Here is a 12,669-nt window from a genome sequence, read left to right as displayed (position 1 = left end):
TTTGCTATAAAGTGAGTCGAGATATTAAGCAATAACCAAAACAGTTGATTTATTTTCCCTCAACTGACTATTCATGAATTGATGAAAGTGAAAGTGCGCCTGAAAGTGTTTCAGTCGCAAAGTTCTCATTTATATGAAGGCTGCTGGAAGGACGAATTAGTGATGTTTAAATGTAAACGTGTCAGTTACAGGTAAAAATGACAACGTAACAACGTAAAAGCATTCATGGATAAGGTGAAAACTAATAATATGAACATCTCATTCTAATTATAGGTTGTAAAAATTATGAAAAAGACAAGCTGGATGTTTTTGGAAGTGGAGTGTCAATGAAACCTGAGGTGGTTCTTGTCAAAATTACTCAAAATGATAGAAAACAATTGGAAATTAATCAATAAATGGTGATAGTCATGTTTTATGTGTTTTGTTTTAAACCTCTGGACAGGAAGTAGAGCTGATGGAAAACAGTGTAATTTCTTTTCTCTGGTGGTGAAGGAGCCCATCATAAGGTTGCTAATGTCATACACTTACATTTGGCGTTTGATGTATTCCTTAAGAAGCTTCTCATCCACTGTGTACATCTGGACCTTGCTGCCGTCGTCATAATAGTAAACCATGTTGGTGCTGAAATCGGTGGCGCCCTGAGCGGACCCGTCAGACGACTGAGAGTCGCGGAAGCTCTGAGAGTATTCATAACGTCCTGAAAGAGCAGGTCGAACCGGAGAAGAAATATGAGAAACACTTACTGCATGCTGTGCATCCTGTGGGAAATTAAAGCCTGCCATGAGCTGCGAAATATTTGATTATGTTGAGAGGTACTTTGTAGCTGGTTAGCTTGTCTCTCCAGGGAAAGAGGAGCAGCCGTGTATTGAAATATTGTTTACTAGTACAGGAAGTGAAGGAAAACATTTCTAATAAGCTAAACAGGATCCAGGCATTTCTCTCATGTTGTTACAAAAGTTTTATGTCATACAAAGTAAAACACTGAGTCATAGCTTTGTGCTTTTAACATGACTGTAAGTTCTGGTTGGTAATCTTTTGTAGAAACAAAAAAACAAACAAACAAACAAAAACAAACGTGCCTCGTCCGCGACCTCTGCCGCGCCCGCGCCCTTTCCCTCGGCCTCGTATCCCACCGCGCACGCTCCCACTGTCACTCCTGATGCTGGCAGTATCGTCTCCGAAGTCCCGCGGCTCTCTTCTCCAACCTGTGAACAAGAAAACATGAAGTTCAGCGTCAGATCGTACAGATTCTTCATGCAGTGGTCCCCAACCGATAAATCTGATAAATCCTTAAGAGGAATTATACTAACAGCTGGTAAGAACTCAACTACTTTCATAAACTAGTTTAGTCTTGTCCATTATTTCTCTCCGTTTTAACATTTTATTTCTTTTTTGCTGTTTAGATATGGGGATGAAGCAACTGAAGCCATTAAATCTTTGGCCTTTTTGCTCGACTTTAACAGTTCAATCAGATCAAAATAGGTGCAGATTAATTTTCTGCTCGTCACCTAATAAACTAATAGATTTTTCATCTTTAATCTAAAGGGAGCAAACCTGTGTGTGTGCCAAGTTATAGCAGAGCATTGTGGATGAATGATGAACTAAGAATTTGCTGGCGAAAATCTAAAATGGAGTTTGTTTTTTTGACATTTGAGATGACAGTAGACAAATGACAGAAAAGAGATGGGGAGCGAAATGCAAATAAGGTCCACGGCCAAACTCAAACCAAGGATGTTCATTGGGTAATATTTTGGTGTTTACAACTGGTGTGACCATCTGAATACCTCTGCTGAGACTCGATTCTAGTGATGTCCCCAGATCTCAGAAATGAAGTTGGTAACCAACAGAAATGACTAAAATTTATGGATAAAAAAACAACAAAAAAAACCCAATAATTTTCCTGTTTTCAGCCTCTTCTGTTGGTATAAGAGAAACTCTCATGAGCAACATAGACAGAGAGGCTTAAGAGGCTTTGAATCACCTGTCTGACACAAAACGGTTCAGGTTAAAGGTTATCAGAGGAGTTTAATTTGTCAGTTTGATCACAGCTTAGTATTTATACCGTGCTTTCATTATGTCATGTGTTAGGACGGAGAATAAAAAGCTTCCAGACTCTGGAGAGACAGATGGTAGATGGGGTTAAAGTGGAGAGCAAACATGAGGAGATATTAGAGAGGCGGAGAGCAAACAGCGAAGCCAAACCAGCGAGGGAAGAAGCAAAACAGACACTGAAGGCGTGAACAGAAAACAGTGAGCTGCTGGCCACTTACTCCTGCTGCTATCATGCGCCCTGTTATTATGGAGCGTGTGATTGGGCGACATGGGGTCAGGTGAGTCGCTGGCGAGCTCTGTGTCCAAGCGTGTCGGACCTCCGCTGGGCGCCTTGTCGCCGTCTTCCCGGGACGCTTCCTCCAGCGGCAGAGAAACCCACTTACGTTTGTTACCTAGCGATGATTGCACACCGAAAACACAGCTTGAAGAGTTTTGTTCCAAAATGATCAAAATCCATTTTTGGAACAAATTAAATTCAAATTAAATCAGTGTCATAAAGATCCACTGGTGACGAAACTTCAGGGTGATGCTCTAAGTGTTAAGGGCTCAAATACTCAACTGGACGTTAATGAACATTTGAAGCTTTTTCAAGGAGTTTTTTTGGTGAATTATTATTAAAATTAATTTATTCTGGGACGACCACAATTTTATGTTTTAGATTAACGGCCTTAAAAACATTTCCCTCAAAGAACATTTTGTTTTGTTGAACTATCAAGTCGAGGAAAGTCAAGACAATCAAATTGGTTGAGTTGTGATGTAAAGGATCTTCACACAATATTAAAGTGAAACCTTGGTAATAAATTTAAACCGTTTGATTTTCTTTTACAAGACTTTCATCCTATAATATTCAAAGACTGTGAGTCAAGTCCCAACTCGTAAGAGTTGCTTATTAATTGTCGATCAATTTTGCTTTCAGGGCATGAAGACATACGAGTTATGACATGTTTCCAACATGTAACATAATGCACAACAGAGATCTTATTCATCGTCATCTTTGCCACCAATTATCACTAATTTGCTAATTATACCTGGCGAAATGATTTACTCCACGAATAAAAAGGTCTTCTGTTATTAGCAGGAGACATTTTAGCTTAAGTTCAATACCACTCACAAGTCATATGGAGAGAACAAGAGTACATTTTTTGCTGGTAGGCAGATTTTGTTAGCTTTGGACAGAGCCAGGCAGCTGCTCCCCCCTGTTTCCAGTCTTTATGCTAAGCTAAGCTAAACTGCTGTTGACTGTGGCCTCACATACAAATATACTGTACAGACATGAGAGTGGTATCGACCTCATTATCTAACTTTTGGCATTTCTCAAAATGTCGATCCATATCTTTAACAGATTTGAATGAAATTTAGTGTAAATTGAGAGTAAAGGGCAAGAAATAAAGGATCAGCTTTTAGCCCTAATCTAAAATTTAAATGGCAACTAGGATAGTTTCTGCTAATCTGCTGAGGGAAATGTGTGATATGATTGAAAGCTCCAGAATAGCTAGTAAATGGACCTTGTTGTGAGATGGTACCGACAACAAGAATTGATTCGTTTTGGGTAGTTTTGGGAAGGTCCTTTTCACATTTCTGTACCACTGTTTTATTTTTACTACCGCGACTTTATTAATGTACGTAACTGAATTAACAAAATCTGACACATGTATCCCAGGACTGTCCATCACTGGGTCCAGGTCCAACATTTAAAAAGGCATTTAAAGGATTGTATATTCCTGAGGGGATTTATTTTAAATCTATATTCAGTAATAAAAACAAAGGCCTGTGAGAATCTACAGTGGATTATCTGTAAAGATGATGGTTTATCTTTTATTACCCTCCACAGACGTTGGTGTCTGTTATTGCTCTTGTTTAAATGTCTGTAAAGATGAGAGTGAATCAGTGGAAGTGAGACAAATAGATATTGCACCACATGCACCAATCTGAGTCAACCAGCAATTACCAACTGTGATCAATACAGTTATTGGCATGCCCCCCCCCCCGATGCAGCAATCAAAGATACAAATTATCGCTGTCCGGTGAAACACGTTCATCTCCAAAACTGGTTCATTTAAATCATTAAATACTCTATTAGATTATCTGGAAAAGTGTCACAAAGTTTAATCACGGTTGTTTTTCTTATATTAAACATTTTGGAGATGAACAATTTCACAGAACAGCGACGAAGAGTTGAATTAATCAATCTGAATCAGGATCACAGCCACTGTCATCAGCATTATTGTGATCATTTAAAGGATGCTGTAGAACATGCTTCACTCAGTGACAAAAACTCCTCACCCTCACCTCCTCTCTTCTTCAGGCTGGCGCTCTTGGCGTCCTGTCCCACCTTCGACTCTCCGTCTTTGGGCAGCTCTCCCAGCGGGTCCCGCTGAGCCTCCTGGTTCTCTTTGCTCTCACCGCCGTCATGGCTGCTCTCTGATTTCCTATCCGGTCGCTCCCTCCTCTTCTCCTTGTCTCTGCGTGAGGAGGAAGGCTTCTTTCCGTTGTTGTTGAGGACATTTTGTTGTTGCTGGAAAATCAGACAGACAGCAGCTTTAATTCATGCTTTTAGAGGACGGTCAAATGTCATAAGGGCCTTATCATTTCCTTTCTTTAATTTGGTTTCATCTGCTTGTTCCTTTGTATAAATCATATTTTGTGTTTGTGTTTTAGCTTATGAAGTAAAGAATTAAACACTGACATAATTTTATCAATGTCTTTGGTGTTGTTTTTGTTTTGTTTCCAATGCTTTTATCACAAAGTGGAAAGTAAAGAGATGACAGGAGATGAAGGAAGAGAGAGAAGGGGAATGACATACAGCAAAGGTCCCTGACGTGGTTCATGGTCAACACCTCAACCTGAAACCCACCGATGTGCCCTGTTCTTACTGTTTTATGTTGCTCAGAAAAAGTAAAAGAAGCCAATTTTTTTTTGTTTTGGAGAAAAGAAAATGTTTTTCAGGGACTCGTAAATTTTTATTTCTCCTGGCATACAGCTAAAGAACTGCAACTGGTTTAAACCTCAGAGCGTTTTCACGGGGTGGAGGCAGTAAAAAAGAAAACAGATTTTAAATCTAGTAAAACACGTAGACCATACACTGGAACATTGTTTTCACCACTTATGTCCTGATAACAGTCCCAGTGAGGTAAAAAAAAAAACTGGTCACCATTTTAAACATCTATACTCGACTAAATGAAGGTTTTTAAACTCAAGATTTTTCTCCTCGCTCTTTTCTGTGACTCATTTTTATAACGTGAAGAACAGCTGAAGGATTTGTGGCATGTTTTTATTTTTGGTTTAAGAGAAAAATGTTCAAATACTCGAGGCCAACTGCGGAGTTAAAACCTGAACTTTACTGGATGTTTTTAGTGCTCCATCTAGTGAGCAGAAGCCAGAAAAGCTTCTCTCTGTGAGCCGACCACTCTGTTGGTAAAAGCAGCAGAATCAATCACAAAATGCTGACGTCTCACATACATCCAACCACACACACACAGACACGTCACTCACACACACACACACACACACACACACACACACACACACACACACACGTCATACCTCTTTGGCCAGTTCACCAGGTGTGGGCCAGTTTGTGATATCACTGAAGTCACTTGACTGTAAAATTGAGAAAGAAACAAGAGAAATTAGCAACAACGAATCATCATTTCAGCTCGATCCCCGTCACCTGGACTCATTTCAGTTATTCTAACGTTGCGTGTGGAGCAGGTAGGATCTGAGTGCCCTTCTGGTGGAGACCAGCGGGGAGAAAAAGGAGGTCAGTGCTCCGTCTGCGGGGACACTGCAAACAGCAATGATAAACAGGCCGAGTCACTTTCCACCTCTGTGAATTTTGTAAATTTGGACAATCTGATATGAGATCAAGGTTAGACAGACGAGGGTTACAGTTACACTCAGAGCTGCACAGCACACTGGGCAGGAAACCTAAATACATTATGATTACGATGGCTCTACTAGAGGGATAATATCCAAAAGGATATTTTTTGAAACAGCGTTTTTTTGATTCAAGAGTAATGGAAAAAATAAAATTCATCCTTGAGGGTATTTTGGCTTTTAACCATCTCAGTCTAATGCACGTCTTTTTTTCTCTTGGTAGAACATATGCTTAAAGGGACGGTTCACCCAAATCCTATTTATTATCAGTGAAAGATGAAACAAAAAAAAAAGATTAGTGACTTTGTTTAAACAACACAAAAGACAAACGGCAGCAGCTAAAAGCCCGATTCTTCATTTCTGACCATAAAAAATTTGGGGTGAAATGGACAAACATCACTGATTTTACAGTTGAAAAATCTGTTTGTGCTTGTCAACTGACATTAACAGAATATACAGGCCTGTGTTTACAAACATAACTGCTGTATTCAAAAGAAAAAAGAAAACTTTAATAGCAATTATTTAGTTACTTCGTGTTAAAAAGACCTTGGAGTCAATGTGGGAGTGAGGCTCAGATTTTCTGTTTTAAATTGGGTTTTATTTACACTCGGTTCACAGTGAATTAAAGCCGCCCTGTGGAGTTTCCTCATAAACAAACAAGGCCTCTGTTTACATTCGGTGCTCCTCACCAGACACATTGTGTTCTAACAAACTAATGAATGGATTTCCTGCTTAATAAAACATTTGCATAGCCGCCTTTTTTAAACACTTTAAATCCAGCAGTGTTTACGACACGTGTGTGTGTGTGAACTACTTATAATGACAACATATCTTAACATTAACTTCCTTTACATTTTTTTCCCATCAAAATTAATGATTGATGATGAGTAGAGCTGCAATGATCAATCAATTGCAACAAAATTAATCTGCAACTATTTTGAGAATCAATTACTGATTAATTTATTTTTCCAGTAAAAATACCAAATATTTTATTCTTAAATGAAATGGCAGTGAATAGTCAATTAATCGATAAGTTGACTCACAGAAAATTCATCAGCGACAGTCTTGATAATCAATCAATTGTTTTAAGGCTCAAACAAAATTCTCTGGTTCCAGCTTATTTTGTTTTGATAATAAACTAATTATCTTTGGGTTTAAAATTATTGGTTGAACAGAACAAGACATTTAAAGATGTTACAGTGGACTGTAGTGGTTTTACAGTGGTTTTTGCTATTTGCTGAGAGCGAGTAACTAATCGATTAATTGAGGAAATAACTGGTTATTTATTTGCACTGGTAATACAATTCTCCACGTTATTGTTCTGATACTAATATTTCAGGTTTTTGTTTTTTTTGCACTGATGTTGCATTGGTTGTGTTTGTGTCTAGGTACCTTTTAAATTGCCCCAAGGACAAAAAAAGTTCCTTGAATCTTGAAATTAATCACCAGATTAATCGAATTGTAATTCAAAACTACTTATTTATACATTTCTTCTTCACACATACAAAAAATAAAAGTGCAAACATTTTCCACACTATGATATATTAAAACATATCCATGTTAACATTATATATACAGTACATTTATTTATATATTGTAAACATGCCACCTAGCCTTGACAGAATGTGAGTACTGTGCAGCTTTAATGTAACCTGTCACCACTGGCATGTGACTGACTTGACTTTGACCATGAAAATGGCAACAAGTTGCATTCTGGGTCATCAGGGTACAATGTAAGGAAAAATGCAATGTATGCGGGAAGGTCAAAACCAGTCAAGTGAACGTGTCCCACTGTAACTACACATATATTTAAGAGCACACATAAAAAAGTGGAGAGAAAAAATGTCCCAATCCTCAGTACGTAAACTGTAGCACTGAAGATAACACTCTGACTGTCACATTTCTTTCCTTTTCACAGTCACAGATGTGAACACTTCCCCTGTTTCATTACATATCTGAAGCCGATAGCCAAAATGTTGTTTAACATTTTGACACATTTCATATTATTTGTTCTCTTAACAACCATTAATTTGACACAATTGCGCTGGAAAAACTGGTTGGAAAAGCAAACAAAACAACCAGTAAGCAGCTTAGACCAGCTAACATTTGGCTAGCAACAGATGTTAATTTCCCATCCTGCAAGTCGCAACCTGGCAGAAGTTACAATGGTGAAATATGAACATATGATCACTTCAAAAAGCCAAACATGTTGGTTTATTTACAAGTGAGAGACAGGCAGCACTCCAACACAACCATTACTTATGACTTCTGTTCGGTTTTGACTACAACAGTGTTGTTCTGGGATTAATTATCAGTATAATAATGACATTAAACCTGTCATCTACAGGTTTTGGACACTTCATGTTGGTGATATTTTCAATGTCTAACAGAGAAACTTTGACAGATTATAAAAAGGAAAAAAAAAACACAAGTAAAGACCATTACCTTGCTGGATTTTCTCGTTCTGGGCTTGCTGGCACGGACGACTTTCAGAGCGCTTTGTTGATCTGCAGATACAGAATCAATGAGTGACAGTGACATCATGCTATTTACCAGAACAGGCCTAAATCCAAAGAGTTTTAATCCCTGTACCACAGTCTTAACTCAACAACACCAGCGAGAAGGATGCCAGCCTGGAAGGTTGCTCAACCCTGGAGTTAAAAAGTCATGTACTCTTGCATAGTGTGCTGTTTGTGTACAGCACTGGGAATTTGTCAGTTCAGAATGAATAAATACCGCCTCACTCCAGGGACTTGAGCAACTTAACTAGTTGAGGGTGTTTTGTGTACAACCAGTGGCGGTATGTGGCTGCGTCTCCGCAGGCAGCTGCAGGCTGGGAGTGGCCCGCTGCAGCCTGACAGTCCATATCGCTCGGCAGAGGATGGTCGGATTGATAAGAGACGCAGGGCCGAGGCTTCCACATGAATGGGTGTATGCCTGACTGAGCCTGCAGACGTCCACCCACAGAGCTGTCTGTACAGTTACGCTGTAAAATGATGCCTGTGCTCTTGCCAGAGTCGAACACTTCAAATATAGCTCCCCTGCTCGCTCCGGGCTCTGACACACATTCACAACTCAAATTTAGTTGAACAGTCTGAATTCAACAGGACGTCTGCTTCTACTTCAGAGCCAACCATATAAATATGGCCACACAATGAATCAATAGCTTTATCAATAAATTTTTACATGTGAAGTGAACTGTCTTTTTTGTTACAACATTTAAACCAGTAATGAAAAGATTAGATTATTAATCAGTTAGCTGATCAGATGGACAGAAAGTTAATCAATCCAATTCTGATATTTGATTATTAAAAAGGGAACTACAGCAATTAATGATTAATTTAAAGTTAAACTTTCATGAAGTCGAGTCTATCAGAAAGTAAAAAATAAATAAAATTGAAGCAGGAGAAACTGCAATGCCTGATTTTTAGTGTATGAGTAGCACACTAAAAAAAAACTGCATCCTACATTTCCCATAATGCAACAGTGCCTTCCATTAGAACCCCCATCTGACAAACATCCACTTCTTCCAAACTCTGCACCCTGAGGTTGTAACGCAGTTGAAAACAAGTAAACCCTGATCTGATCTATGGCATCATGACAGATGAACTGAACTTCCTGTGTTAAACTGGAGTGCCTCGTTAATTCTGTGGATTTGCTTTTTTTTCCTCAGTTTTATAAATTTGGAAACTGAACATCTTTGGGTTTCCGACCGTTGATCGTACATCTGAAGACACTGCACTTGATTTTCATTTTCATTATTGTCATTTTACAAACAATTGAGCAATCAATCAGAAGAGGAGGATCAATAGATTAATTTAAAAAGTCAGCTCTTTACATTTTTTAAAGATAAAACACTTTGAGCTGATTTTCACACATAAAAGGTTTCATAAATACATATTATTGTTAACTGATAATAAAAATAATAATTTTCTCAGTGAAAGAATAATAAGAATAGATTTTTTTTTGTTTGTCAGTCTGAGCAATTGGGGAGCTTTGTTAAATTTTGAGAGGCATCTTTTCTACTGTGAATGATTAAGTGGTGCACGACAAAAAAACTAACACAGATAATCCAAAGTCAATCCACTATCCATAGTCATTAGATTACAACCCACACCTACTACAACTTCTCCACCTGTCTGGCCACCTTGTTCACATACTTGTGCTTTCACTAGTGACAGTGAAGAGCAGGCTGGTGGGAGGAACTGCAGGCTGCCAGGCCATTGGACATGCAAAACGTGTCTTTTCAGCAGCAGGAGCAGTTAGCCTGGCAGTCTTAGCTTTTATACACCGAGTCAAACCCTGCTGCACAAACTTGAGGCTGATTTTGGCCCAGATTGAGCTTTCCCGTGTGCTGTATTTAACCCACATTAGCCCTGGCACTGTGTCACTGGCATTTCCAAGAAGGGAAAAGCAGTGTGAGAGCCCGTTGGTAGTAGCTAAGTTACAGGCTAAAGAAGTAGCAGTTGTCAGCAATCAACACGTGGTGCTCCGGAGCAATCCGAGCACAGGGGGGGGATGGGGCAAATACTGTATGCCACCATCAACACCTCTTGACTGCGCTGACATTCAAGTTTATGCACTTCATTCAGCTCTAAATAAGCCCAAATGAGGTATGACAGGCCCGTGGTGTTCAGGTTAAAGTGGATTTCCCTGCAGTGAAGCTGTCAAAATGCTGCAACAACGTGCTCAGCTGGGGGAGCTGCGTGCTGAGCAGTAACCATATTGTAAAGTTTAGTCAACACAATCTGTTATTATCATGTGAGGTAATTTAAAAAAAAACCCATCTCACCTTTCTCCTGGGAGCTGATATTGTTGATCGGCACTCTGCCCGTAGTCCTCTTCGTCCACGGGTTGACTTTCGGCGGAGGGGCTTCAACAACTTTCCTCTTCACCGCCTCAACAGCCGAGTCAGCGTTGCTGCTTTGGTCGTTTTCTTTGTCGTTTTCTTTGCATTTCTTGTGCGTGTCCGCGGGGCTCTTGGCTGCCTCGGAGCTGTGACCATCTTGTAGTGGTTTCTCCGAGCCTTTCTGCCCCTGTTCTTGATGCTCTTTCTGTCCCTCGGACTTGTTTTGGTTCTTCTCCTCCGCTCCGCCGCAGCTGGCCGCTGTCAAACCGGAGTCGACCTGACTACACTCAACCTCTGTGGACATCCTGCTAGTTTCCTAACAGCGCACAGTGTTAAATCCAGTGTGAATTGTTGGTCCTTGCTCTCCTATCCCAGAGAAAAGTCGTGAAAAGCTGAGGGGGTGACCGCATCCACAACTTGAGGTAAACAACTTTTGGGCTGGACCTCGCTAGCCAGCTAACCAAGTAGCTCCTGTAGCTAACCGTTAGCTAGCTAGCGACCATGCAGAAGTCCGCGAGCCCGAGCTAAATGTAGTTATTTACCGCCCTTATATACAGTTTCATACCAACAAGTAGTTACCTCTGAGTCCGTAATCTGTCACCATGTAAACGACACAAGCTGAATGGCTTCACCTGCGAGTTTCTATAACTTTTTTTTACAAACTACTACAGCGACCTCCTTTCGGTCTCTGGTTCCAACTCCACGCTACCAGCTAAGAGCTCGTGCAGCTTGCTGCTCTCTGCCTGTAAACAGTGGCTCTGCTGCCCCCCGCGGCCACAGCGCGCTACTGCAACACAAACACTTTTTTCTTATTATATTATTATTAAATTATATATATATATTGACAGTAATTTGAAAATTTGAGGAAGAAAACCCAACATGTTCTACCTAATATGGAGGTGAAAAGCTTTGAGTATAGCTAATGATTATTTCTAGAGTCATAATCAGCTTTAGTGGCAAAGTGTTTAGGCAAGGATTAACTTACTTGTGTACAGTGCATGTGCAAACATTGTTTTAGTACAGTATACACAGACGGATTAGATTTACATTTGATAATTATGATTAATATGAACATGTATTGTACAGTTTGTATATTAAACTGAAGTGTATACACTCAGTTTATTAAGTACAAATAGTAAGTAGTAATTATAGTAGTCCTGCAGTAAATCCTGCCTTCATGAAATTCTGATGTAATCATATTAAAATGAGAGAAACAGCATGTACAATATAAAATAATCCTCCTTTTTATAGGGGACTAAATTCAGTGCCTCACATAAAAAAAAGGAAAATAGAATCCAAAATGTATGTAACAAACTGATTAAAATTAATTAATTAAAGTGAAATAAGACAGTAAGACAGAAAATCCAACTTTATACTGACCAACCATTAAAAATCCTGTAGGAAATGTATAAAGTGATAAGTTCTTTGATGTCTTTATTAAGTTCTTTGTTGCTATAACAGTTCTTAATAATTATTATGTTTTTCTTGCAAATGACAGTAAATTATGTTGCAATAGTGGATTAATGTCAGTAATGAGTGAATAATAGTTAATGGAGATCCTTTCACTGAATGATCTGCCTTATTACCCAGACTTTATCCAGATTATTTGCAAATAAATCAGTCCGCAGAATATTCAAATCACGAGTGTGTCCCAGTGTTGTTATCATGTGGACAGATAAACAGTTCACTATACATATACACAACAACATCTGCAAGACATAAAATCTTAGCTTTAATCTGTCTTTTTGGGAGAGCACTTACAGCAGCTGGGTAACGAGAGGATTCAGTTATTCTGTAAACGCTGAAATTTATAAATAAGTTTCAAGTTTTTAGTTTATTAACAGAAGATATGAAGATGTGTGTGTTGCCATAGTGATCTCACTCTGGAGTCA

At 39.1% G+C, this 12,669-nt stretch overlaps 1 protein-coding gene across 6 annotated transcripts in view; it reads right to left on the bottom strand.

Annotated features, from left to right (window-relative positions):
- Positions 1-11,502, bottom strand: part of larp1b (La ribonucleoprotein 1B) — a 30,175-nt gene extending 18,673 nt beyond the window's left edge. For 2 of the 6 annotated variants that reach the window (XM_087175783.1, XM_087175784.1), the window contains exons 1-7: positions 10,721-11,502; positions 8,374-8,435; positions 5,596-5,652; positions 4,336-4,567; positions 2,271-2,444; positions 1,080-1,205; positions 529-697 (exon numbers count right to left, since the gene is read on the bottom strand). In XM_087175783.1, coding sequence (XP_087031909.1) covers positions 529-697; positions 1,080-1,205; positions 2,271-2,444; positions 4,336-4,567; positions 5,596-5,652; positions 8,374-8,435; positions 10,721-11,081 — 1,181 coding nt within the window. In that variant the 5' untranslated portion in view covers positions 11,082-11,502. The remainder of the gene's footprint in view (positions 1-528; positions 698-1,079; positions 1,206-2,270; positions 2,445-4,335; positions 4,568-5,595; positions 5,653-8,373; positions 8,436-10,720) is intronic. The other 4 variants (XM_023412952.2, XM_087175785.1, XM_023412954.2 and 1 more) reach the window with 4 other exon arrangements.
- Positions 11,503-12,669: the final 1,167 nt, after the last annotated feature.

The sequence above is a fragment of the Seriola lalandi genome, unplaced genomic scaffold, assembly GCF_002814215.2.
Source record: "Seriola lalandi dorsalis isolate HSWRI2012SDOR001 ecotype SW California unplaced genomic scaffold, Sedor1 jcf7180002054497, whole genome shotgun sequence".
NCBI lineage: Eukaryota > Metazoa > Chordata > Actinopteri > Carangiformes > Carangidae > Seriola > Seriola lalandi.
The sequence above is the reverse complement of the archived record's forward strand: the minus strand, read 5'-3'. Positions and strand labels throughout refer to the sequence as shown.